The 27776-nt window shown below is 42.4% G+C and overlaps 1 protein-coding gene across 6 annotated transcripts in view; it reads right to left on the bottom strand.

The window, feature by feature from the left end:
- Window positions 1-27776, bottom strand: part of LOC137616534 (tumor protein p53-inducible protein 11-like) — a 282889-nt gene that overhangs the window by 16559 nt on the left and 238554 nt on the right. For all 6 annotated transcript variants that reach the window (XM_068346379.1, XM_068346381.1, XM_068346380.1 and 3 more), the window contains one exon: window positions 2015-2111. In XM_068346379.1, the coding sequence (XP_068202480.1) occupies window positions 2015-2111 (97 nt within the window). Of the gene's footprint in view, window positions 1-2014; window positions 2112-27776 lie in introns of those variants that run through there.

Raw genomic sequence — 27776 nt, 5'->3', positions numbered from 1 at the left:
GAAACTCAAGAAAATAATTAGCATCATCAACAATGCTTATACAGGAGGTATTGTATTTTTGTAAACACCAAAAATTGCTCCTATGAAAAGTACAAAAAGAAAAGAAATATTTACTAAAGAAACAAACTACTGAAGAACATTGAAACAGAAAGTCGAGTGCAAAAAGAGAAATAGACAAATGCAAAAACAAATATATGTAAAAAGTATGAAATTCATTATAAAAATTTATCTTTTATAAAATATGGGACTACGAGCATATAAAATCTAAAAAAATATATAAGAATAGTTATGCCCTTCACTAGCAGCACAGTTGTCACTGAAAATTTGAAAATATGTAAAATATAAAAATATACTCTGCTAATGTAAAAAAGTGCAGCAGCATCAAAACTAATCAAGCATAATTGTAAAAATATTGTAGTTAATATATCATTTGAAAAAAAAACATTAAAATTATATTTTTTACAATTACAGCATGAAATCTTACTATAATTGAAACAGGTAATTGCTAATAACAAGCACACAATTCTAACTGATTTACACTTAAATCATTCAATACTGTAAGAAAAGGAGAAAGGCTTAAGATTTTCAAAGATGAACAAAATGTCTTCAAGCAAAACTGAGTAAGTAAGAAAGAAGAGAATAAACATCCATCAACATCTCAATACCTAATTACTGTGTAAAGATATCTAGTAGAGAATATTTTGAAGGAAAAAACAGCCACATATTACAGAGGTAATAATCAATAAGCACGGTAAAGATGGAGAGCTTTATGAAACACTACATAGAAAAAATATTCACAAACTAAGCAATCCGACACCAATAATAAACTGTGACAGACAAAACATCTTTCCTCTATGCACCATCCCTATATGCAGGAGATAATTGTGTGCAAAATTTGATCACTAGAAAATGGCATGTTGTTCTTAAAGCTGAAGTAACATTGTGCATGTTTTAAAATATCCTTATCAATAAAATATAACATGTCTAAAACTGCCACTTATGACAAACTCGAATCTTAGTTTATTATACCAAGCACTACAGAGCATCCAAAACACAGGAATCAACTTTAAAATTAATAATGTACTTTCCAAACTACATGAATGGAAGGGCTTGAGAGATATACTCTGGAATGTATAAGTGCTAGAATCTTATTTATGGAAAAAATAATCTAAGCATATTCAAACCTTACATTTATATTTATATGCTGTACGATCATCGGATGTTTGAAGTTAAGTACTGTATATGCCGTAATCTATACTATTACTCAAGAGTATTTATATGACTAGAAATACACGTTAAATGTTTTCAGATTATATATGCCTCAAAGACAATTAGTTTAATTCCTGATTAAAAGCTTTGTTAAAATAAAATGAACTAATTTTCTTTAAAATATCACTCCTAAGACTAGAAACTGTTTGCGTACCTACACCAAACATAAATACAGTTGAAAATAGAAAAAAAAACAGTAAAGAAAATAACTTAGGCAAGTAAATTAAAATGTATAATGGCTGGTTCATGGAAACACATGAGACAAGCAATCAGCAGTATTGTCCGAGGTAAATTAGTCACATAATCTTTAATATGGTCTGCTTTGCCAAGTGTTTTAACATTACATTAGGGGCATTCTTATGTTAGTTTGTTTCAATATGTAGATCGTGAGATTGCTGCACAGTATGTCTTTTAAAATATTCAATACTTTGACTAGAAAACCTGATACACTTATCTATACATTTACTTGGAACAATATAATGGTAGAACTTCACCCAGCAGACTGAGTGATAGACAAATGTTGTTTGTGAATTTTATAGGCTATTCATCACACACACAGTCATAGAGAAAAGATACAAAAGTTTAGGACAGTACAGACACTAAAAAGCATCACTGTCCATTTAAATTTTCAAGACAAGATGAAAAAGAATAGGAAAAAAAGGTTGGGGTTATATATCCTTCTTGCATTCATCTTTTGGTAATTCCATGTAGGATGTGGACTTGCGTATTCCGAAGGTTGGCTCACCAATGGAGTAGAAGTATGCCAGACAAAGTAGACACATAGTAGCCCTTGCTCCTGTGATGGCTGCCAATCTGTTTCCTTTGATTCCTTCTGCATTGTCCTGTAAAAGGATATACAGGTAAAATGTTTATAAAATGAAATAGTACTGTACTTAAATGAGGCTTATATGGAAAAATATTCGCAACAAAAATATGGTATTTATTATGTGATTCAAACAACTCAAACCTTAGGCTATTTTTTAAACTTAAGGCATGGGATATACTGCACATATGATATTGTTTAAAAGAACAATTGTATTAGTAAATCTGGTTCTTGATTAATTAATAAACACAGCAAGTAATAGGAAAAATGACAAGACCTGATTATACATTATCTAAAGATTCAATGAGTGGCATCAATTTTTTGTTTACTATGACAAATAGCGTTCTTAAAATGAAAAGCAAGATTGTATATACATACACAGGTATATACGACTATTACACACCTATACAGTACTGTATTGCAGTTCAACAATGTTCCCTGGCCTACAAGACTAAAAAGGACATTACTGTATAGTTTCCTTTTGGAATGAAGCTAACAACATTACCAAAATGAAAAACTTAATTGTCTGAAATATTATTACTATACCATTTTTATGATATGAAAAGTGTTGCAATACTTCAAGTCTCAAGCAATGATTATTATTGCTAAATAGGATATTTTCATTAGCCTAAAATTCAGTACAAATTATGATGATCTAATCATTAAGAAGATATTGGTAGTAATTTGTGGAAAACATTAGTAGCCAAGTCTTGTTTGTCTGACAGGTCCTAAGAGGATAGCCTCAATACAAGCACGCTCTCTGGTCCCTCAGAGGATCAAACTTGAAGAGAGTGTTTTCATGTTGACTAGGTCAGTGGTTCTCAAACTGGGGGTCGCGACCCCCCTGGGGGTCGCCAAATGCTTTTGGGGGGGTCGCGAGATGATGTTAAGAAAATATAAATATAAGTAAGCAAAAAATAGTATTATGGTCAACTTTAGTTTTAAGGCTAAATCATAATAATTCTGCTAAAATATTTCAAATCAATAATAAACCAAATGTTTATATTTTAGTACAACAAATATATATATATATATATATATATATATATATATATATATATATATATACATATATACACCTTATATTTTGTCATTTACCGTAACTAGTTACGAATTGTTACGCATCTTTAAGAATAACACTGAAAAGAGAGCCGGGTGGGACAATAGTAACACCATGGGCCTTTGCAAAAACTAAACTAAATACTACACACTAGTGATTCCCCCACTGCTGCGCTGGGACTAAGTTTCTATGCAGTAGTGTCATTGATTTTAAGCTAGCATTATTAGTTTTGGAAGGTATGATTTATCAAACATAAACGTCTTTTTTTTGCTATTTTTGACAGTTCTGAGCAAGGGTGTATATCCGTCAGTCCGCGTGATTCTCATACGAGTAGGATATTCCCTCGCTAATAGCATACTAGTTTTGCCGTAACTTACTCATATTTTGTCATTTTATTTTTCCCCTTTAAGCAAACGAGTCTGTTAACTATAAAAAACGAAGCAAAATTATTAAAGCTGATGGACTTTCATGTATGGGTAAATGAATACATAATATTTAAATAAAACAAACTAAACATATAAAGAAATACAATAGTTTTTCAATATACTTACCCGATGATCATGTAGCTGTCAACTCCGTTGCCCGACAGAATTCTATGGAGGGATACGCCAGCTATCACAATACTAGAAGGGGGTGTATTTACCAGCGCCACCTGTGGCCGGGTACTCAAGTACTTCTTGTTGACACCTCCTCAATTATTCCTCTGTCGTGCTTCCGGCAAGACGTTCTGGGATACGCTTATGTTCTTGGAGTATTTTCACGACTTTGGTGAAGTATTTCTCTTTGATTTCGGCTGTCGCTTTACTGGAAACTTCTATATTAGCTTAGTTAGCTTTTGGAATTAATTTGATTAATTATGGTGACCAAGAGAGTATGAACTCTCGTTCACCTTTCAATGGCCGACCCTTCCCTTAGATGGAAGTGTTGGTCTCTAAGAGAGTATAGACTCTCTTTCTTAATTTTGCTTAACAAAAGTTATAGATTTATTTTATATCTCTCCGCCTCTTATAGGCCTCTTCGATTAACTTCCTTTTATTATAAACTTATTAAAATTAATTTTTATATTTGTTTATATTCGACCTTCCTAATAGTAGGCGGTCTTTTCTTGGTACCGAAGTTAATTAACATTGAGCCCGTCATTTCGGTTTTACCTGTTAACATATTATGCTATTTCCGCCACAGAGTTTGAAAGAATTTCTTTGATAGTCTCGTACTGTTTTCAAAGTTGAACTAACGTTTTGTTTTGTCTCTGCAGTTGTTGACGTTCAGAACGTTCAACTTGCACTCTATCGTTACGATAGAGAAAGAATGTTCACGGTTTCACGTTGCAGTAAGAGTAACCGTGTCTAGCGTTTTGTTCATTCTTTCTTAACTTAATGGTTTTGATCCTAATAAAGGAACTTTTCAGTTTTTTCCTTTAACAATAATATGTTTTAACGATATATATGATTGGGCTCTTCTCTCAGGTTCTAAGTCAAGAGAGAGAGAGAGAGAGAGAGAGATAGAGACGGAGGGAGAAAGAGGATAAACGTTTCTTTCAAGCCTGCCAGGCGTACGAGTAACGTCGTTATCGTTTTTGCTCTTCTCCCTAGTCTCTTTAGGGGAAGAAACTAAACGTTTCTAGAGTGATCTAGTGTTTAGTCTCTTTCCAGCCACTGAATTATCTTTCATTAGATTTTTCTGTTACATTGTAATTCTGTTTTCGCAATTACTAACTTTTGAGAAAGGATAGAATTGCGTGTTTCAGGTACAAACCACTTAAAGTTTCGAGTTCAGTGAAATAAGTGCAAACAGAAATCAAAGTGATAAGTGATTAACAGTGTGTTCGTGAGGGTACTTTTGTGCGCGCCAGTCGTCCTCCCAGTCCGGGACCTCTTGCAAGCTCCCAAGCCCAGGGGAGAAGCAATGTCGAAGGGCAGAAGGGTTCAGCAGGCCTTGATCGGCGCACAGAAGTATTCTCGGTGGTTGTGGGCGTGTCTTACCGAGACCGTCACTCCCACCCGCAGACGATTGAGCCCTTATTTTGCTCGTCTGCAGAAGAAATTTAGGGGAGAAAACGCTGGTCTCAGGTCTCTAGACCTTTTAAACGTAAAGTCCAGACCTATGCCAGACGTACGAAGTTAGAGTTCACAGTCATTGGGTTAGCTCTGACTCTCCTCAGTCATCAGTTGAATGCACTCCGCCTAAGAGGAGTAAGGTTCTGCCACAACAGAGCTCGACTGTTAAGGCTTTACCTCAGCCTACTGTTGTTTCTGCCGACCCCAAGTGGACTCTACTACAGTCCATGCAAGCACTGCTTTCGGACTTGATGCGTGAGTGTCGGGCTGAGAGTGTTGCGCCTCCGCCTACACTCCCTCCGCCTATGCTCGCTCCGCCTGATCGCAGTACCACCTGCCAGGCGTACGATGTTGTGGACTCTACTACAGTCCATGCAAGCACAGCTTTCGGACTTGATGCGTGAGTGTCGGGCTGAGAGTGTTGCTCCTCCGCCTCCGCCTACACTCCCTCCGCCTACACTCGCTCCGCCTGATCGCAGTACCACCTGCCAGGCGTACGATGTTGTGGACTCTACTACAGTCCTTGCAAGCACAGCTTTCGGACTTGATGCGTGAGTGTCGGGCTGACAGTGTTGCTCCTCCGCCTCCGCCTACACTCCCTCCGCCTACGCTCGCTCCGCCTGATCGCAGTACCACCTGCCAGGCGTACGATGTTGAGCCACGTGCTGAGTTTGCTGTTCCCAGTGGTGTTCAGCCTCCGCCTTCCTTAAGGCAACCTTTACAATGGGATCAGGAGGATTATACCTCTCTTCCTCCGCCTCCACTTGCTGCTCCACCAGTGATGCAACACTCGGTTGAGGTACAACAACCTCTCCCGTCCAGGAGTCAGTCTCCTCAGCTCTCGCTGCAGCGAGCTCAACCCTCCACAAGGCAAGCACCACAACACCTTAGCCTTGCGCCTCAGGAGCCTCAGCTTGCGAGACATTTACCTTGTTCTGCGCAGCCTCTTCCTCATCGCGCTCCGCTCACACCACAGGAACTGGAACTTGCTACTCCGCTTCCGCCAACCGCTCAGCAAGCGCAACCCTTGGGTTCAACCACTCATGCTAGGAGTCAGCCTCCTCCACCCATGCGCCTTCCTTCTGCTTGTCTTTTATTCAGCCTTTGCAGACTGAGCCTCAGGTTTTCCCTCAACAGAGTCTTGAAGAGGAAACCACAACTATTGTTGTTCCAGCTCGTTCTGACTCTGCTGTTCAGCATACCTTACCTCCATTTTCAAACCATGGCAAAAATATGAATCATGAGTTATGAATGTAAGGTAAACTTTATGTTGATTTTTAAACCCCATGCAAGCATGCATAAAGCACTCTAGCACTGGTCATGGATTTTCTGAGAAAGGTTAAACGCCATGCACACGCTCTGCTTTCCTTACAGCAGGCTCTGCTTACAGCAGGCTCTGCTTACTACATGCTCAACATACAGCATGCTCTGCATTCAGCATGCTCTGCATACAACATGCTCTGCATACAGCATGCTCTGCTTTCAGCATGCTCTGCATACAACATGCCCTACATACAGCATGCTCTGCATACAGCATACTCTGCATACATCATGCTCTGCATACCTTACCGCATGCTTCTCAGTCACACATCTTGGGTTGTTGCCAACTCACTAGACTGTCAAGCAGTTTCATAATGTTGCCTTCTAGTCTGCTGCTTTTGCACCAGTGAACCCTCACTCAGAGAACTTAGCTTTTCTAGGATAAGGTCCCTGTAGATGAGAAAGTTCTTTTCTCCCTCCTTCTGATATTCCCTTGAGGACTCTGTCATTTGGAGGGAGCCTTTAGCTGCATAACCTCTTATGGACTTTTATTTAAGCATAACATGCTTCCAGGGAAGGTTATGGTTCCACTTCAGTCGCTAATCCCGTCTGTTACCACACCTGCTCCCTTAGACCTTGAGCTGTGTTGCATGACATGCAGTCCAAGCTTAGTCCTTGTTAGAGGATTTTTTGTTTACGGAGTCAATGTGTCACGGGGAAGACGTTCAACAACCAACAGAAGTGACTTGTTGTGACGCAGTGCGGCAACCTCAGCAACCCGTTAAGGAGTTGTCTGTACGACCCAGACAGTCTAGACAGATTCGGGTTGTCACTGTACTTCCTCGCTTGCCCATGATTAACAGTTCACAGACTGTGCAGCAGTATCATGATCTTGTGTCCGGCTCCGTCAGACGACTGGCTTTTAAGAGCTCCCACAAGTCGTCGCTGTCTGGAGATTTTCAAATGGACTATGGATCTGACCAAGGAACTGGGCCTCCTGGTCAATTTTGAGGAGTCTCAGCTCGTTCCATCCCAGACCATTGTCTCCTTGGGTATGGATCTTCAGAGTAGAGCTTTTCGGACTTTTCCGTCGGCCCCAAGGATCTTCCAAGCCCTAGAATGCATCCAGAGCATGCTGAGAAGGAACCGATGCTCAGTCAGGTAGTGGATGAGTCTAACAGGGACACTTTCATCGCTGGCCCTGTTCATCGTGTTAGGGAGACTCCACCTCCCCTCCCTTCAGTATCATCTAGCTGCTCACTGGATAAAGGACATGACGCTAGAGACGGTCTCAGTTCCTATTTCCGAAGAGAGGAGGTCTTCTCTCGCGTGGTGTAAGAACAGCTTTCTTCTCAAGGAAGGCTACCTTTGGCTGTTCAGAAACACGACCGCCGTCTCCTCTCGGACGCATCAGACACGGGCTGGGGTGCGACTTTGGACGGACAAGAATGCTCGGGAACATGGAATCAGGAGCAAAGGACACTTCACATCAATTGCAAGAAGTTGTTGGCGGTTATTCTGGCCTTGATAAACTTCAAGTCCCTCCAGCTTAACAAAGTGGTGGAGGTGGACTCTGACAACACCACAGCCCTGGCTTACATCTTCAAGCAGGGAGGGACTCTTTCGTGGAAGTTGTTCTAGATCGCAAGGGACCTACTCATCTGGTCTTTAGATCGAAAGCTAACTGGTAACGAGGTTCATTCAGGGCGGTATGAATGTCATGGCAGATCACCTCAGACGGAAGGGTCAGGTCATCCCCACAGAGTGGACCCTTCTCAAGAATGTTTGCAACAGACTTTGGGCCCTGTGGGGTCAGCCAACCATAGATCTGTTCACTACCTCGATAACCTAGAGACTCCTGTTGTATTGTTCTCCGATTCCAGACCCAGCAGCAGTTCACGTGGATGCTTTTCTGCTGGATTGGTTCCATCTCGACCTGTATGCATTCCCGCCGTTCAATATTGTCAACAGAGTACTTCAGAAGTTCTCCTCTCACTAAGGGACACGGCTGACGTTGGTTGGCTCCGCTCTGGTCCGCGAGAGAATGGTTCTTAGAGGTACTGCAATGGCTGGTCGACATTCCCAGGACTCTTCCTCTTGGAGTGAACCTTCTAAGTCTACCTCACGTAAAGAAGGTACACCCAATCCTCCACGCTCTTCGTCTGACTGCCTTCAGACTTTCGAAAGACTCTCAAGAGCTAGGGGCTTTTCGAAGGAGGCAGCCAGAGCGATTGCCAAATCAAGGAGAACATCCACTCTCAGAATCTTTCAGTCTCAAGGGGAAGTCTTCCGTAGCTGGTACAAGACCAATGCAGTTTCCTCAACCAGTACCACTGTAACCCAGATTGCTGACTTCCTGTTATATCTAAGGAAAGTAAGATCCCTTTCAGCTCCTACGATCAAGGGTTACAGAAGTATGTTGGCAGCGGTTTTCCGCCACAGAGGCTTGGATCTTTCCACCAACAAAGATCTACAGGACCTCCCTAGGTCTTTTGAGACCTCAAAGGAACGTCGGTTGTCCACTCCAGGCTGGAATCTAGACGTGGTCCTAAGGTTCCTTATGTCATCAAGATTTGAACCTCTCCAATCAGCCTCTTTTTAGGACCTCACATTAAAAACTCTTTTCCTCGTGTGCTTGACAACAGCTAAAAGAGTAAGTGAGATCCACGCCTTCAGCAGGATCATTGTTTTCACATCTGAAACGGCTACATGTTCCTTGCAGCTCGGTTTTTGCTAAACGAGCTTCCTTCACGTCCTTGGCCTAAGTCGTTCGAGATCCCAAGCCTGTCCAACTTGGTGGGGAATGATCTGAAAAGAGTACTTTGCCCAGTTAGAGCTCTTAGGTACTATCTAAAAAGGTCTTAACCTTTACAAGGACAATCAGAAGCCTTATAGTGTGCTATCAAGAAACCTTCTTTTCCAAGTTCTAAGAACTCAGTTTCTTACTATTCAGGCTTCTGATTAGAGAAACACATTCTCGTCTGAAGGAAGAAGACCTTGCTTTGCTGAAGGTAAGGACACATGAAGTGGGAGCTGTGGCTACTTCAGTGGCCTTCAAACAGAACCATTCTCTGCAGAGTGTTAGGGATGCAACCTATTGGAGAAGCAAGTCAGTGTTCGCATCATTCTATCTCAAAGATGTCCAGTCTCTTTACGAGTACTGCTACACCCTGGGACCATTCGTAGCAACGAATGCAGTAGTAGGCGAGGGCTCAGCCACTACATTTCCATAATCCCATAACCTTTTAACCTTTCTCTTGAATACTTTTTATGGGTTGTACGGTCGGCTAAGAAGCCTTCCACATCCTTGTTGATTTGGCGGGTGGTCAATTCTTTCTTGAGAAGCGCCGAGGTTAAAGGTTGTGATGAGGTCCTTTAGTATGGGTTGCAGCCCTGTATACTTTAGCACCTTTGAGTTGATTCAGCCTCCCAAGAGGAACGCTGCGCTCAGTAAGGAAGACGATCTTATTAAAGGCAGAGTAACGGTTCAAGTCGACTTCCTTACCAGGTACTTATTATTTCATTGTTATTGTGGATAACTGATTATATGAAATACGGGATACTTAGCTATCCTTTAGTCTTGTACACTGGTTTTTCACCCACCCCCCTGGGTGTGAATCAGCTACATGATTATCGGGTAAGTTTAATATTGAAAAATGTTATTTTTATTAGTAAAATAAATTTTTGAATATACTTACCCGATAATCATGATTTAATCGACCCTCCCTTCCTCCCCATAGAGAACCAGTGGACCGAGGAATAATTGAGGAGGTGTCAACAAGAAGTACTTGAGTACCTGGCCACAGGTGGCGCTGGTAAATACACCCCCTTCTAGTATTGTGATAGCTGGCGTATCCCTCCATAGAATTCTGTCGGGCAACGGAGTTGACAGCTACATGATTATCGGGTAAGTATATTCAAAAATTTATTTTACTAATAAAAATAACATAATTATGAAATAATAAACGAATAAATTTAAGATATACAAAAGGGAAAATAAGTAAATAGCTGAATAGTTAAATAGATAAATAAATGAATTAACACATTTATAGATAAATGCAAACAAAAATGAATGAAAAAATAAGTAATTAAATGAATATATAAAATGTAAAAAATTAATGGATAAGTAAATAAACTGATTGATTGATAAATAGATTAGTTAATGAATAAATAAATCAACTGATGAAATCAGTAACTGATTAGTTGATAAGCAAATAAAAAAAAACAATAAATATAATATATTTATATATCTAGCCACTGATAGTGTTAAACTATTATTCATAATTTTTTTCCACGCATTACATTTTATTATACAATGTACTTGCAATAGTTCCAATATTTTACCTACATTTCCTAGAAACATCGTACAAAACCGAGATGTCACCTCCCCATCTCACTGTCAATTTACACTCGTACACGTTCAGTACCTGTCCGTTTTCCAGTCCTGAGCTCCGTTGGCGCACAGTGAATGAGCGTGACCAGTTGCCAGATGCTTAATAACAATGCATCACCAATTTACAGTAAAATTTTGACTTTTGCTTGATACTCAGGGTCTCAGATTACGTGATGCTTAAAACTAAATGTCAGTATACATACTTTCAAATTTATCTGGTATTTAAATAAGGGATTTTGACGAAGGAAAAATCTATTTCTGGGGAGAGACCTGTGACGGCCGGCGAAAAAGTCCTTCTTTGTACTTTTTCTGATATAAATCTTCCAAATATACCAGAGAAAATTAAAAGCATGGAATGCAGAGGTTACAACCCTCGCGCGAGCACCTTGTTGGTGTCGTATATCTAACAAGGGCGTTTGTAAAACACTATTCACAGGCTGTCTTCCATTTAGATAATCCCTTCATCAAAGGGGGAGGGCCGTGACAGGCCCTAGAGAATACAGTTGGGTTACTGATATTTTATCTATCTGATTATCAATATGGCATTTACTATCAGCAGTCCAAGACGGCACATGAGTCGAGTTAGTCAACGGTGAGTCTTTCCTCAGTCACAGCTGCCTCGTGTGTGTTTAGGGACAATTTTTGATAGCAAGCTATATACATATTAAGCAACATGGAGCGATGGATAATTCGTAGGACTGCAAACAAGGAAGGAACATCAGATACTGACAACAGTGTCTCAGAAACAACTGATGAGATTCCTTCCGAACTACCATCTACCAGTTCTACTTCAAATATAGATAAAAGGCAAGACAAACGTAAGGGTAAGACCTCCCAGTATGACCAATCATCCAAACCCAAACTTCGGAAATATCAAGCAGAATTTATAAAATTCGGATTCACTAGTTTTACCACTGATAAGATGCAGTACCCTCAATGTGTTATGTGCTCAGAAGTACTTGCAAATGAAAGCTTAAAGCCTGTGAAAATGAAAAGCCATTTGCAAAGCAAGCATCCTTCTCATGCTGATAAACCAATAGAATTTTTCCGTCGAAAGGAGGGAGAGTTGCAGGGTCAAAAACAAGTGCTAGCTCAGAAAACCACCACCTCTGCCAAAGCTCAGATGGCATCATTTGAGGTAGCATACCTAATTGCACAGTCCAAGCAGCCACATACCATTGGGGAAACCCTCATGAAACCTGGTGCAGTGACTATGAGTCGGATTATGCATGGTAATAAGATGGCCCGTGAGCTGGAAACAGTCCCGCTGTCTAACGACACCATTACTCGACGAATTAATGACATTTCAAATGACATTAAGTGTCAGCTGATTGAGAGGGTTAAGGGAAAGAAGTATGCTTTGCAGCTAGATGAGTCGACAGACATATCAAATTCTGCACAATTACTTGCATTCATTAGATACAGTTTTGGTGGAAAACTTCAAGAAGACATGCTTTTTTGCACTGTACTAGAGGGGACCTGTACAGGTAGTGACATTTTCACAAAGCTAGACACCAAAATACAAAAGGAGGGCTTGTCTTGGGACCAGTGTGTTGGTGTGTGCACAGACGGTGCTGGGGCAATGTTGGGTAAGAGGAAAGGACTTAAAGCAAAAGTTTTACAAGTTGCACCTCACATAAATTTACACATTGTATTATTCACAGGGAAGCTCTTGCTAGCAAAGCACTCAATCCAGAGTTAAGCAGTGTTCTTCAAACTGCGATTAAAATAGTAAATTACATCAAAACACGTCCCATAAATGCCAGGCTGTTCTCCACACTCTGCAATGAGATGGGCTCGGAGCATGAAGCACTGTTGTTCCACACAGAAGTCAGGTGGCTGTCCCGAGGCAAAGTTCTCAGCCGCTTGTACGAACTACGAGATGAGGTGCGCCTGTTCCTGATCAAATCTGAGTCCCAACTTGCTGACTATCTGACTGACCCTGACTGGTTAGCAAGTCTAGCATATTTGTCTTGTATATTCGAAAGACTTAATCTGCTGAATTTATCACTACAAGGCCCAAACACGAACATCTTGATTCTTTCTGACAAAATTGATGCATTTACAAGGAAGCTGGAACGATGGGCTGTGCGAGTTGATGGGGGCAGTGTTGAAATGTTTCCTGAGGTGGAAGAATTTATGGCGGAGAATGAATTAAGCGTCGATAACGTGAAGGTAATGATCACGACTCACCTACAAGGTCTTGTGGACCACTTCAAGAAATACTTCCCAAAAGAGACAACCCCACAACAATATGACTGGATACGGCAACCATTCACTGCTACAGGGGATCACTTATCATCCGACATGGAGGATGAGCTGCTGGAGCTCTCCAGTGATCGGACTTTACAGGCATCGTTTAGCTCAACCACACTGGATGAGTTCTGGATTTCAATTGCAAGGGAATATCCACGATTATCCATGGCAGCAATGGATGTATTACTTCCTTTTGGATCAACCTATTTATGTGAAAAGACTTTTTCGGCACTGACTTATATAAAAAACCAATACCGATCAAGACTCAGGGTGGAGGATGATCTCCGAGTTGCCATCTCTGGTATCAAACCCAGGATGGAGTTACTGTGCTCAAAAAAGCAGGCCCATGTATCTCACTAATTGATGTTAGTTATTCATGATAAACTTAGGCCTGTGTAAATACTGTTTTCACTGTGGAATAGGGATATTTCTGGGTCGACCTGTGACGGCCGGCGAAAAAGTCCTTCTTTGTACTTTTTCTGATATAAATCTTCCAAATATACCAGAGAAAATTAAAAGCATGGAATGCAGAGGTTACAACCCTCGCGCGAGCACCTTGTTGGTGTCGTATATCTAACAAGGGCGTTTGTAAAACACTATTCACAGGCTGTCTTCCATTTAGATAATCCCTTCATCAAAGGGGGAGGGCCGTGACAGGCCCTAAAGAATACAGTTGGGTTACCCTACCGACACCTACCACTCGCGCTCACCAGGTCATCCTTCTGTATTGGACTTGCCCGCAAAGTTGATAAGTGTTTTGCCCAGTGTTTTTCGAAGTGATTGTCGTTAATTCAACATGACTGACGTTGCTACTTCACCCTTACCAATGTTAAGTACCATAGTTTGTTTTGGCAGCTTTTGACAGTACCGGGCATTTGTTCTGTTTCCAATATGGTGGTTTTTAGTTTTGGAAGCGATTGTCCTGCCGAGGTATCGGCAGCCATTTTGGGTTATGTTCGCTTCGGTAAATATTCTAGTTATTTTTGCCCATCTGGTACTCTGTCATCTAGGTTATATCACTTACGTTTTATGGCCTTTTTGTGTTATCATTAATTTTTACTATGGTATTTATTTGCTTGCAAGTCCAATTTGGACCTACGAAGAATAGCGATTTAAAGAATAGCGAATTAAAGTTTAGCGATTTAGTCTGTTAGTTTGTACTCGCCTCAGTGGCTTCGATTTAGACTATATCCTTGTTTATTTGTTACGTTGTCGTTATTCTTCGTTCTTGGTTATTACAATTACTAAGAAAAGCAATAAATTTTATTAATTTTCTTGTTTTATTGTGTGATGTTAGTTTTTTATTATGTAACCTTGAGAGCGAAAACAGAGACTGCTCGTTCCCTGTTCTACGGATATGAGTTATCCCTTCTCTCGTTTTCTTTGTTAGCTCGAGTAAGAGAGGTGAATTTCCCGTTCTCCGTTTTTATACGATCACGAGTTATTCAGGCCTCCTCTTAGTATCAGAGTTGATGATAGTACGTTTAATATTATAAACGTTTTTATTGATGTGGTTACTGTTAATATAGCTAACACTATTAATAGGTACGTTAGTGTATGAGTCATTAATTGGGGTCGTTTTATACCGACACCCTTAGCTCCGCCTTGAGTTATGCTTAGCTCCGCCTTGAGTTATGCTCCGCTATATGGATACTCATTGGGTGAGAACTAGTTAACGTACAGGAGCAGATTTTTGGAGTGCTACGGTGAAATCCGGCACTCGGACTCCGGCTGAAGCCTTTTACACACGAACCTTTGTCATGTTTGATCATAATTACACCGTTACGACCGGCTTCACGGGAGATAACACAATCATTCATTGAGGTTAATGTTATCGTACCGGGAACGGTCACGATATCACGGTGACGGCCCTTTGCTACCGGATCTCCGGTACAAACAGAGATCAAGCAGACGGCCAGAACCGGAGTTAACAATGTGATACCGATGAAGACTTCACAGTTTCATTATTACGGTCCCTTTTTCATCGAATCTCCGGCTTCACTGGAGATAACACAAACATTCAGTATTAGAGAATGTTATCGTACCGCTGAGGATCACGTTTTCACGACGACGGACCTTTGTCACTAGTTCTCCGTTACAAACAGAGATCAATCAGACGATCAGAATCAGGGTATGAACCCTTTTTCATGAATAATCACAATATCGTTATTACGATCCTTTTCATCGAATCTCCGGCTTAACTGGATATCGTACAGGCGATCAGCATTGAGGTTAATATTAGTTTTCCTCTGGTGTTCACGTTGTCACTATGACGGACCTTTGTACCGGGGATTGTTACCGGAGCTCCGGTACAGACAGAGATCACTCAGACCACGGGTGGCCAATCTCTTGTTTTGCTGTAAAGGAAAGGATTTAACATGAATACAAAGTAAACTGTACTTACTTTAATGACACTTTGAATTTGCGTTGGTAATATTCATTAGTTATTCTTGAAAGTCCTAATAAAAATATATGAACAACTATGCCTATATTTATGCATATATTTAATTCTAACTGTATAAATATGGATAAATATCCATACAACATCGTGTTCAAATAGAAATAAATTGATTATGCCTATATTTATGCATTTTCAATTCTAACTATGCCTAAATATGAATAAATATCCATACAACATAGTGTTCAAATAGAAATAAATTGATTGTGCCTATATTTGTGCATATTCAATTCTAACTATACCTAAATATGAATAAATATTCATACAACATCGTGTTCAAATAGAAATAAATTGATTATGCCTTTATTTATGCATATTCAATTCTAACTATGTCTAAATATGAATAAATATCCATACAACATAGTGTTCAAATAGAAATAAGTTTCCACTCAGTACTGGGAACCGAACGTTGGCCCCTTCTAATTAAGGGCCGGGTCGAGACTAACCATGCCATGAGAGGCTATCTACTGTTCCTTGAAACTCTGGTCAGTGAACAGATGAATCAATAGAATACTAATAGCCAGTAAATAATGTTAGACCCGGTTCTGAACGTCTGAGTCAGGGGTGGCCAACCTGTGGCGGATGCGCCAACAGTGTCACATTTCATGAATACAAGTGTCGAACTATACCCCAAAAGATAGTACATTAAATGACTTTTCTTTAAAATTGATTTTTATGAGTTATACAGCTGATCCCAGCCTGTGAATAGGATCACTAACCAAAGTTCAAGGAACATCCAGACTTATGTCCCCTTTCTGTTACAGAAGGTTCGCCTACATGGTTCCCGTCAGGATGATGATGAATCTCTCTGGCCTGCAAGAGAGGCTCTCCGCCCTTGGGTATCAAGGTTGGGAAGAAATGCTCCATCTAGAGGTCCCTATCTCCTCAGTGTGTCCTCTCTAAGGTTGGACGACGACCCCATGCACGGGCAGGTAGGTGGGGATGAGTTTTGAGCCTTCAGCTTTGCAATTACCTACGTCACCGACCTAGGACCCTTAATGGATCCTGATGTTCATGTTACCCTGCATAAACCGTGACTGCTAAAAGCAACACATTCTAGGGAAAACCAAGGGGCTATGACGGAGCTCAAAAGTATGGTAGTGAGTCGGATCCGTTCAGGAACTCGGAAGTTTCCCCCTACAGCCCCAGGCATATCGAAGTAACCTCCTTCGATAAAAACAACGCATAGAGATTTGCCTTACATGTTCCATATATAGATGGTACCATAAATCTGGATGGCATAGACGTCCTCCCTCTGGGGGACCTAGATTTTACTCCCAGGTACTAGAATTCCCGTTCAACGGATTCGTTCGATTGAAAGAGATTGCCTTGGTTAGGTTAGACAAGGTACCGAAGGTAACAGTATTATTTCCTAAAGGGCAGGCCCGATCTGTCTGGACCAGGATGTTGTCAGTCTGGGGGGTACGATAATTCCAAGATCTGCCCTTCCAATTCGACCTACACGTTTGATGGTCTGATCGGGTTAGTTGTGGGAAATACGTTCTGTCTGAGGCCTCTATCAGACAGGAATCGATAGTCGGTTACCCACTCGTCATCACAGCCTTCCTCTGATTCGACGTCTATGCATCCAAATCCCCCTCATCAGGTGGTCTACCTCACTGATTCCCCAGGTACACAGCCCAACCCCGTTGGGATGTTTTACCTGCATACAGCCCTAGATCCGAACCCTCAGGCTCCTCTCGTGGACACCAGAGAGGAAGCTACAGGAGTAGAAGACAGTCTCGCCATCGAGGCGGACCTAGGAAAAAGGGGGCTCGGAGAAGGAAAGTACCTAGATTCACCCCCTCACAACGCGGTGGTCCCGGTAGGGGGTAGACTTTACCACTTTCGAGACCATTGGACCTTCGGTCTGTGGGCTCATAGCATAATCTCTAAAGGTTTGAGGTGAAAATGGCCACAAGGTCCTCCTCCTCCACCAGTGACCTTCTCCCAGAAATCCACTCCCATCCTGAAAGAGTACACCACAGGGTTACTCAAGAAGAAGCAATCAAACGGGATCGATCACTGAAGTTCCAAAGCCACCTGTTCACAATTCCGAAGAAAGGCTTGTCGGCATTGAGAGTGGACCTGGACTTGTCAAGCTAAACTCTTACATTCTCTGCGACAAGTTCCGGATGTTGACTATCTCTCAGGTACGGACCTTACTTCCCCGTAGGACCGTCACCACCTCTGTCGATCTTACCGACGACTATTATCTTGCGCCTATAGCTCGAAACTTCTCTTCTTATCTGGGTTTCCGCCTAAGCAGGAAAGCCTTTGTGTTCAAGACATGCCCTTTGGCCTCAACATTGATCCCAGGATATTCACGAAACTGGGAGAGAGAGTGTTAGAACAACTCAGGAACCAAGAGATACAGATCATTGCTTATCTGGCCGGTTGGCTCATTTGGGCCCGGCCGGTCATAGAAGGCAACAGAGTTACGAAGGAATTACTTCAATTTCTCGACAACCTGTGATTTCGGGTCAATCTCCAAAAAAATCTCGCCTGCAACCATCAGTCCGCTTAGAATGGTTAGCCATTCAGTGGGACCTTTCGAAGCACACGTTGTCTCTCCCTTCCAAAAGGTAAGAGGAATAGTTTCCAAGATCAAAAAATTTTCTCAAACACAAACAGGTGTCCGAAGAGCCTTAGAAAGTATCCTCGGACTTTTCCAATGCACTTCAGTAACAGATCTCCTAATAAAAGCCAAACTCAAAGACATCAATCGAGTTTGGAGAAAGAGAGCTACAGTACCTATAAGAGACATGGTCTCGAAGATCCCCTCTGTCTTGAAAATGAGACTACACCCATGGTCCGAACCGAAGGACCTCTCCAAATCGGTTCCTCTACAATTCCCACCTCCACAAGTGACATTCCATACAGCCGCGTCTCTAAGTGGATGGGGGGGATTACTCCGAACATCAGATGTTTCAGGTTCTTGGTCACTCTCCATGAAACAGTCCCATATCATTGTTCTCAAAGCCATGGCAGTGTTCTTGACCCTGAAGAGAGAGACTCCTCCGAGGTCGACCCACATCAGAGTAGTGTCAGACAGCACAGACGCAGTACACTACGTCAACAGGGGAGGATCCAAGTCACCCAACCTGAATCAGATCCTGGTCACTATCTTCGCCTGGGCAACAGAAGAGAACTGGTTCCTGTCAGCACCTCACCTAGCGGGAGGCCAGAATGTGAGAGCGGACTCACTATCCAGGACGGATCCACTGGAGTCAGAATGGTCTCTAGACATAATTTCATTCCGGTGGATACTCAGGCTCGTTCCAGGCCTCCAGGTAGATCTATTCGCAACTCAGATGAATCACTAACTTCCTTGTTATGTGACCCCAACCCTGGACCCTCGGGCTTATGCCATGGACGCATTACCCCGGGATTGGAACCATTAGAAGAAGATTTCCCTATCTCCCCCAGGGAATCTTCTAAAAACTTTTACACAAACTACGCTCCTTCCGGGGCGCAGTGGCTTTAGTACCACCTCACTGGCCAAGAACAGTTGGTTTCCTCTCCTCCTCGAGTTGAAACTCAGTCCCATCCGGATCCCGTTCCTCAAACTGACCCAAGTATCCAAACTCACTGTGTCAGATTATTCAAGGATAGCCAAAACTCTAACTTTGTGGACTACAGGAAGTTGGCAGCTCGTAGAGATGCGAACATTGAACCGGAAACGATCTCTTCATCGAATGAGACAAAAGGGACTCGACAATTCGCCAATATGATTCGGCCGTTAACAACTAGTAGGTCCCCTAAGAGTGCAGACCATACTCGTATGTCCCCGCATTTAGCCATCTCTTTCTTGAGGTTCCTATTTGTCAAAGGCCTAACAGTTAGCACTTTAACCACCATCAAGTCAGCTTTGAAGAAGATTTTTCTTGTTGGGTTCAACATTAACCTAGCTGATTCCTATTTCTCATCAACACCAAAAACATGTGCTAGGCTTCGACCTTCGGTTCGGCCACAAAAGGACTCTTGGTCTCTGAATGGTGTTCTCAAACTTGCGATGGACACGGACAATGAATCCTGCTCTTATATCACTCTTCTTAGGAAGACTTTATTTCTAACGGCTATGGCCTCAGGTGATGGAACATCAGAACTAGCAGCTCTCTCACGAAACCCGGAAAACATAGATTTCCTCCCTTCAGCCGAAGTACTCCTTTTCCAGACAAAGCTTCCCTAGCTAAAAAATGAGGATCCGCAAAATAGGTGCTCCCCTCGGAAGATTATTCTTCATCCCCAGGATTTTTCTCCGTGTACAGTCACACTCTCAAGCCCCTTTTTAGCTAGAACTGCCACCCGCTCGTCTGGCCCCTTGGTTATCAGGGAACAAGGAGGTACTATTTCCATTCACGGTATCAGGCAACAAATCCTCTACTTCATTAAACATACTAATCCGGAATCATTTCCCCAGGCTCATGATATACGGACAGTAGATGCCTCCAACAATGACTTCCAGAACAGGGACTTTGATGATTTAAAAAAATATACGGGTTGGAAATCCCCTATGGTTGTCAAACGCCAATATCTAAAGATCTTACAGGCCCTTAAATACCCGACGATGGCAGAGGGGAGCCTTATCTCTCCCCATTAATCTCCTCTTCTTCTTTTCTTCCATCTCTTCTCTTCTCCCTCCTACCCGCCACTCACACCACGTCGCCGCTCTCCTTGGTAGTTCGTTAGCCCTATGATATTTGCCATGTTTAATTCCTATGGTTTAACTGTTATTGTAGTTACCGTTCCTTTAATGTTTAGATATACTTAGACATGTAAGGTTTGATGCCTTTTGCGATTCGACACTCAGTTGGTTCCTTGTCGTCATTATTATTTAACCTTACGTTCCCTATGTCATTTGGCTGGTTGGTAATTGGACGTTTACTTTATTATATCATAGTATTGTCGTACATGGTGATTGTATTCTCCTCATTATGTTATTAATTTATTGGGCTTGGAAGGCATTCTCTGGTACTTTTTCGCCGGCCGTCACAGGTCGACCCAGAAAAGGGATTTTGACGAAGGAAAAATCTATTTCTGGGGAGAGACCTGTGACGCCCGGCGAAACCCTTCCCGATTATTTTTGTACGGACCCACCCTTTCCTTGCCAAGCCATATGTTCTTGCAGAAGGATGACCTGGTGAGCGCGAGTGGTAGGTGTCGGTAGGGTAACCCAACTGTATTCTCTAGGGCCTGTCACGGCCCTCCCCCTTTGATGAAGGGATTATCTAAATGGAAGACAGCCTGTGAATAGTGTTTTACAAACGCCCTTGTTAGATATACGACACCAACAAGGTGCTCGCGCGAGGGTTGTAACCTCTGCATTCCATGCTTTTAATTTTCTCTGGTATATTTGGAAGATTTATATCAGAAAAAGTACAAAGAAGGACTTTTTCGCCGGGCGTCACAGGTCTCTCCCCAGAAATAGATTTTTCCTTCGTCAAAATCCCTTAATTAACTAATCACTGCTAGTGGAGCCCCATAGTTGGGCCTAAATATTGATCATTGTCATTAAACTTCCATGAATATTGTAGTTTTATTTTAACAGTTACTAAATAAGTAATTATTTCACAAGAAATTCATACAGTTCTTCTAAAGCCAAAAAAAAAAAGAAAAAACAAATATTATCTCAGACATAATTTCCAAAATTTTCCAAAATATTGATTTTGAAACCAAAAGGGTATGAAATAGCTTTGAGTCTACTGGGTGTTTGTGTGGGTATACTGTCTCATATGAGAATTATAGATCATTAGCTGATTTTAGGTTTCAGCAAATTTGTAATATCAGCACCCAAGTCAAACGCTATAATTATTTTGTTAATCATTTTAAGCCCAGCCTGAATATCTAAATTTTGGTATAAAGATACCAGTAATTTTTTCTTTATTGGGCTAAAGTTTACAAACACTGACATAATTTATGCTATCTGCAGTAGCTTTCTTCAACAAAGGTATAATTCTAATTTCATACTTATTTTTTTCTCTTGAAGCAGTTAGCAAAGTGTGAGTGCCTGTACGGATTTAACATTAATTCTATAAATTTAAATAGACTGTATTGCTTTGCCTATTTTGTCTTTAAAGATTGTGATTTTTTCTACAAGTAATAAATTAGTTAACTCTATAATGCGTATATTTTTTGCATTTATCTTATCATGTTTGTTGTTATTATGTTCTTATGATTCGGGGCATAGGCATGTACTGTGTGTGTGTGTGTGTGTGTGTCAGAAGCACTTCGGGGAAAGGCGAGGGTCACATGCCTCTAGCAATATCGTTTGGGGGGTCGCGGGCTGAAAAGTTTGAGAACCACTGGACTAGGTGACAAAATCTCTCTTCAAAGTTTGTGTAGCAGATCTGTTTTAACTTTATTGCTGATCTCAAGATATTTTATACTTTTTATTCGTCCCTGATGCCTAGCGATATCCTTAACTGGATACTCCCGCCAGAAATTAGAATCCTGGAGACCTTCGATTTATTTCTCTGGGAGTATCACTGTAGCAAATATCCCTTAGAACGGCTGCCTAAAGGAACCTTCCATCAGGACGATATGGCACTCTCACCCAAAAATAGATTTTTCGCTTTGCTCAAAATTCGTTTTTTGGGCTCGGCCATGTCGTCCTGATGGAAGCATACCAGAAAAATTACTTGAAAGTACTATATCTGTGGGTTTGTGTGTGCCTTCTACCTTGAATGGATTCATTATCTGGTCTCCTAGACCTATATATGAAATTCCAGTTAACTGTCATTTCCACTAAGCTTGGAACAGGCTTAGTGCTTCCTGCCCCCTGCAGGGAAAGTGTCGACTTCGACAGTAAGGATTCAAGATTTGTATTTCCGTAGGAACAAAAGGGAAACTTTTTAGAAGTTACCTTTGATTACCTGGGAAATCTGTACTTGGCTCAAGTATTTTTTTTATCTATAAGGATAAAAATGAAACTCTAGCATACTTTATTTAAAAGCAACTGAGGAGTAAAAATTAAGACTCATGTAAATTTTTTGTATTTATTTTGCAATTACATTATTAAATGTGGTTGCAACAAAATAAGAATCTGATCCAGCAATCATTCACATCTGGGTTCATATATTGACCTGTAAAGGAAGAATATATATATAATTTCATTATTGGAATAATGCCACTCAATGGAGATGTGAAACCAAAATCTGTCTGACTTGCTCAGATTTTGGATATGCGTAAACACTGTGATGCAAACGTCCACACGGCACTGGTGTTATTGGTCAGATTATGCACCTGTATACTTGTAGAACAGTCTATTAATCATCAAAATGATTTGCACTGGAAAGTACGAATACCTATTCACCCGATACACTGTTAAGTCCCAAAAACAGTCCACTGTTCATCACAGCACTAGACGACGGGTTTTATGACACTACCCGCCGCCACCACAAGTGTTTTATTTCATGTACTTGCTTCGCATAGTGTTTATAGAAGACCCTGGATGATTTCCACCCAGTATATGAGTGGAGTCTCTCAAAGTCCATGTGTTGAAAGAAATTCAATGAAGAAGCAACTTTTCTTGGATCGTGACCTGGGGGTGTGCTGTCAGGATCCGCCCTGCGAATAAAGTAGGTGAGCTTCGCTCTCAGTTGTCTTAAGGATAGGTTTGATCCTGAAGTTTCGCCTCTGAAGAGCTGTCCTCCCTTGAAGTCTGAAGTTCTTCGAAGATATACCTTTAGACACTCTACTGGGCATAGAGAGACATCTTCCTTCAGTGGGCAGATTCTCCAAGGACCCCACCTCTTAATGGGTAGCTCATTCTTGGCAAGAAAGGCAGGATCAGGAAAAAGGTTCAGCTCTCCTGTGTTTAGGAACTGAATATGGCCTTCGTCTTTGGATAAGGCCACTATTTCACTAACTCTAGCCCCTGAGGCCAATGCAAACAGAAAGGTGACTTTCTGTGTTAGATCCTTTAGAGTACAATCGTCATTGTTTAGGTTCGAAGCATAGTGCAAGACTTTGTCCAAAGACCATGTGATGGGCTTTGGAGGGGTTGCCGGCTTGAGTCTAGCGCATGCTTTTGGGATCTTATTGAAGAATTCACTAGAGAGGTCCACCTCAAAAGCGTACAGAAGTGGTCTCGTCAGTGTGGAAATTCTTTCCACGCTTTATTTTGCGCTTTATTTTAGTCACCCCCGTTATTCCATTTTTTATTTTTTGTTTGTTATTTTCTGGGTTTTACGCATCTCGTTTTTCTTTTGTTTCCTTTGTAACCTTCATTATTATACCCTTAAATATTCATTGCTGCTAACATGTCCATCATTCCCCTGTAATGCTTTACCTTTCATCACCTCATTCCTCTGTATATGATTTTCTCTCATTTTGTGAGCTCACAGTACATTGCTCTGACGATGCAACCGACCGTCGACAATTTTTAAAAACAGCGCTTGGTTGCGTTGTTCCAAATGCTCTTGAAGCTTTGGATGTTTAACCACAATTGGATTGTATTTAAGTAACTCTTTAATTTACGTAACTCATTGATCTTAGCTTATTGCTATTTACATCTCGGTACCTATTTATAAGTGTGTTTAGCTAGGATTGTTTCCTGTGTTATTGAACGTCACTAAACGCCACTTAATTTTTTTGTATATATATTAATTTTTGGGCTCAAGCCATGTCGTCCTGATGGAAGTTCCTTAAAGGCAGCTTCCTAGGGTATATTACAACTACGGCGATATTCCCAGAGAATTTACCTTCAGGTACCCAGAATTCTAACTCCTGGAGCGAGTATCCCTAAAAAAGACCTTAGGGATATCGTAAATATCAGTGGACGTATTCTTGACACGCCTCATAGCAATCTATACCCCGAATAGAGTTAACTCTTCGTAAGGGTCAAATGGCAAGAAAACGAAAACGATAAGAAAGGGGGGGAGCCGTACGTAAGGCATCTCTCCTCCCCGTTTCGAAAGCGTGCCCTGCGCCGCTCGCGGCGCCATCTGTATTCCTTTTTGCGTAGCTCTACGACTCGGTGTTTTGTTCCCTGTTTTCTACCAAATCTTGGAATTTCTCGTGTTATAATGCTTTCTCCAACTTCTTCTGCCTCGGATAAGTTGAGTATTATTTCTTTTATGTATAAATGTAGGCTCTTGGTTAAAATTAAAGTAATTAAAAGAGTTATCTTTGATACAAGAGCTGTTGCCTGCTGGAGGCATCATGGATGCTGTCGCTTGCTAGAATAGGATTTATTTGTTAGCAAGAGCGACGTTCCCAGCCCCTTTGCGCTTAAATATTAGCTACTTAGCTTATTTAGGAATTCTGTTATGATGCGTTAGTAGTGTGCCTGGCGAAGTTTTGCCTAGGCTGCCAACACTAGTCTTCGTAGGCTAGCGGTTGGCCTATGTACTTCCTGCATGATAATTAGTCTTCCAAGTGTGATTTTATTGTTTTAAGCGTTAGGCAACGTTATACATATAAGCCCCTTTCGAGTACCTTCCAAGATAGTATTGGTGTGAGTTTCGGTGAATTAGGTAATCGATTCTCTTAGTGCCTAGGCTAGGTTGTCTTAGGTCATTATAATATTATCTGTTTCCCCGTTTGCTCCCTTCTCTTCGGGGAAGGGGCAAACCCTTTCCCTCTGTTTAAGCCCTAGGCTTAACTCTAGTGGTTTGTTTGAATTAATTTTCAAATATATCTATGCTGGAGTAGTACTGTACCTTCCCGTTCCATCTGAATTGGTTCAGAGGGGGACAGTACAACAGTGTTTAGTCTGAGTCCGGGTTCGTCTGGCATGGGGCAGAGTCTCCCTTGCTGATTGACTCGGGCATAAGGGGTTTATCCCCCTTGGTCCACCTTGTTGGGTTCCAGTAGTGATCCCTTCGCTCGGTGACCCCTCAGACTTGTCCTCTTGCCGTTCCGGATTCGGGATATGTTCCCTTTTCTGGAATAGCAATTCCTTCCTTGCCGTGGTTTTAGGGAGGCAGCCAGTAGTGCCGGCCTCCCCCTCGGGTCTTTCTCTGGCTGAGATGAGCTGTCTTAGTTGGGAATGACCCTTAACCAAGGCAAGGTTGGATAGGACCCTCTGTCCTTCCCTTCTATTTTCCGTTCCTTTGTGTCAGTCGTCCGCATTCGTACCTAGCCTAGGTTAGGATGAGGAACTGACGTGGTCTCCTGTCGGCCGGCAGAGTGTGCCGACCGGCAGAGACCATTCCTTCGAGTGCTGCCCGGTCCTTTCTTGGTCCCTCCATCGCTGCCGTCTGTAGATTCAGTAAGCAGCGGTTAGGAAGCCTGACTTAGTGTCTCCCCTTCCTTTCGGCACTCTTTCGGGTGCCGGGCACAGAGGCTCATAGCCTCTTAGCCCGGCACTCATTCTGTTGTCTTCGTATGTGTTGTCCTTGCCGTCTGCCGGCCTACAGGCCGGCCGTCGGTGGGGAGGGGTGTTCTCCAGTTCTCTTGCTGTCGGTCGGCGATGGTTACATACCTTTGCCGGCCGGTCTCTTGCTCATCTGCCGGCCACTACAAGTGGGGCCGGCAGCCGAGCGCTGCCTGGTGTGGAGGCCAGCCGGCAAGGTTTGCTTACTGCTGCCGGCCGGCCTGCTACACTGCCCAGTTAGCCGGCCACTAAGAATGATGGCCGGCAACGCAGTGCAAACCGGGTGGCTGCGGACCGGCAACCACTGCCGGCCGGTTCAGGCATGGGATCTGGAGTTCTCCCCAATAGGGGTGATCTGATGTGTACTTGAGATCTACCTTTCGAAAAACGGGGGGGGGGGGGGGGGTGCTGACCGGCAATAGCCGGCCGGCACACCACCCTCAGGTACTGTATCAGTCCTTTCTTTGGTGGTGTATTCAACCAAGGGAGTTCATGATATAGTAGGTTACAACACTGTCTTTTCTATCTTACTTGTGTTACTTGTGCAATCACTTGGTGTCGCCTTACAAGGATAAAAGAGAATTCTTTTCATCCCTGGCCGGAATGGTAAAATTTTACCTTAGGTGTGAGCTACACCTAATTTCCTTTGGAAATATGCTCTCTGGTTATTCTAGTAAAGACTAACTATGTGACTTTGGCTGGTGGGCTTCCACAGGTGTTTGTGTGGGTTTCACAAGTAGGTGTCTTTCCCTTATTCTTGGTGAATACTCATTTGTTACATGTGAATTGAAATTCACTTGATATTCATGGAAATTTTTCTTCTTTTACAGGAGGAGCATCCGAAGTGTGATAGTGTCTTCTGCAATGTCCACAGTAAGAACTTTTGCGGACATGTCTCGTGTAGGAGGCACGCGGCTTGCGCAGCCTCCAATGATGACCATCGTTACTGGGATCCGCAGGTATGTGCTGTATGTACTAACCTGCTATCAGAGGCTTTTGAATCCCCTAGGTCGGCGGAGTCAAGAGATGCAGCGAGGGAGAAGCTTCGCTTATGGGTAAGGGGTTTTCAGAAAAACACCACTGGACCTTATCTTCCTAACGAGAAGATGAGGGCATACCTTTTTCCCAAGGCTTCCACTGATGCTGTTGTTCCCCAGCCTCGGCCGGAGATCCCTCTCGTCCAGATCCCAGTGGAGGAGGATGTCGCTGATGCCATGCAGGACATCCAGTTGGACGACAAGATGTCTGACTTGTCCGATCGTGCGGAACAGGATCTCCTCGCAGAAGGCGAGGAGGAGGATCGAGATCCTATTGCCGTGGAGGAAGAGGTTCCCGTATCGTCAGACGTGCCGGTTCAGGTCCCTGAACCTATCCCCTCTACCTCGTCCGCTCTTCCAGCAGAGCTAGGACAGGCTCTCTCTTCCATCGTTGGTATGATCCAACAGATGCAGAGGGAGAATAATCAGAAGGCCGCTACTTTGGAGCTCCAGATGCAGAAGATCACAGCATCACGTGGACATCCAAAGAAGCTCAACGTGAAGGACCTTCCTCTGTGCTCGGATGCCAACCCGTGGAGATATGCCGAGCACATGCCGATGACGATTGGGAAGATCGTCATGTCGGAGAAACTGGGCTCAGTTCCCCTTGAGGAGGTGGAATTCTGGCCCAGTAGAGGGGCCTACCCGGACTGTTATGTCCGTTTGAAGAAGGAGCCGGCCTCGAAGGAGGAGACGGAACCAAAGGAGGTGATTATCCTGGATCACTCCAAGGCTCAAGCCACTTTAACAGCTGCATTGAAGGAGAGGGGGTTCTCAAACTCTAAAGTTGCCGCTTTGAGTAAGAAGCACCCCTCCTTTGTATCCTCCCCGGCTAGGGCCTT

The sequence above is a fragment of the Palaemon carinicauda genome, chromosome 22, assembly GCF_036898095.1.
Source record: "Palaemon carinicauda isolate YSFRI2023 chromosome 22, ASM3689809v2, whole genome shotgun sequence".
Taxonomy (NCBI): domain Eukaryota; kingdom Metazoa; phylum Arthropoda; class Malacostraca; order Decapoda; family Palaemonidae; genus Palaemon; species Palaemon carinicauda.
This window is presented reverse-complemented; position numbering and strand designations above follow the sequence as displayed.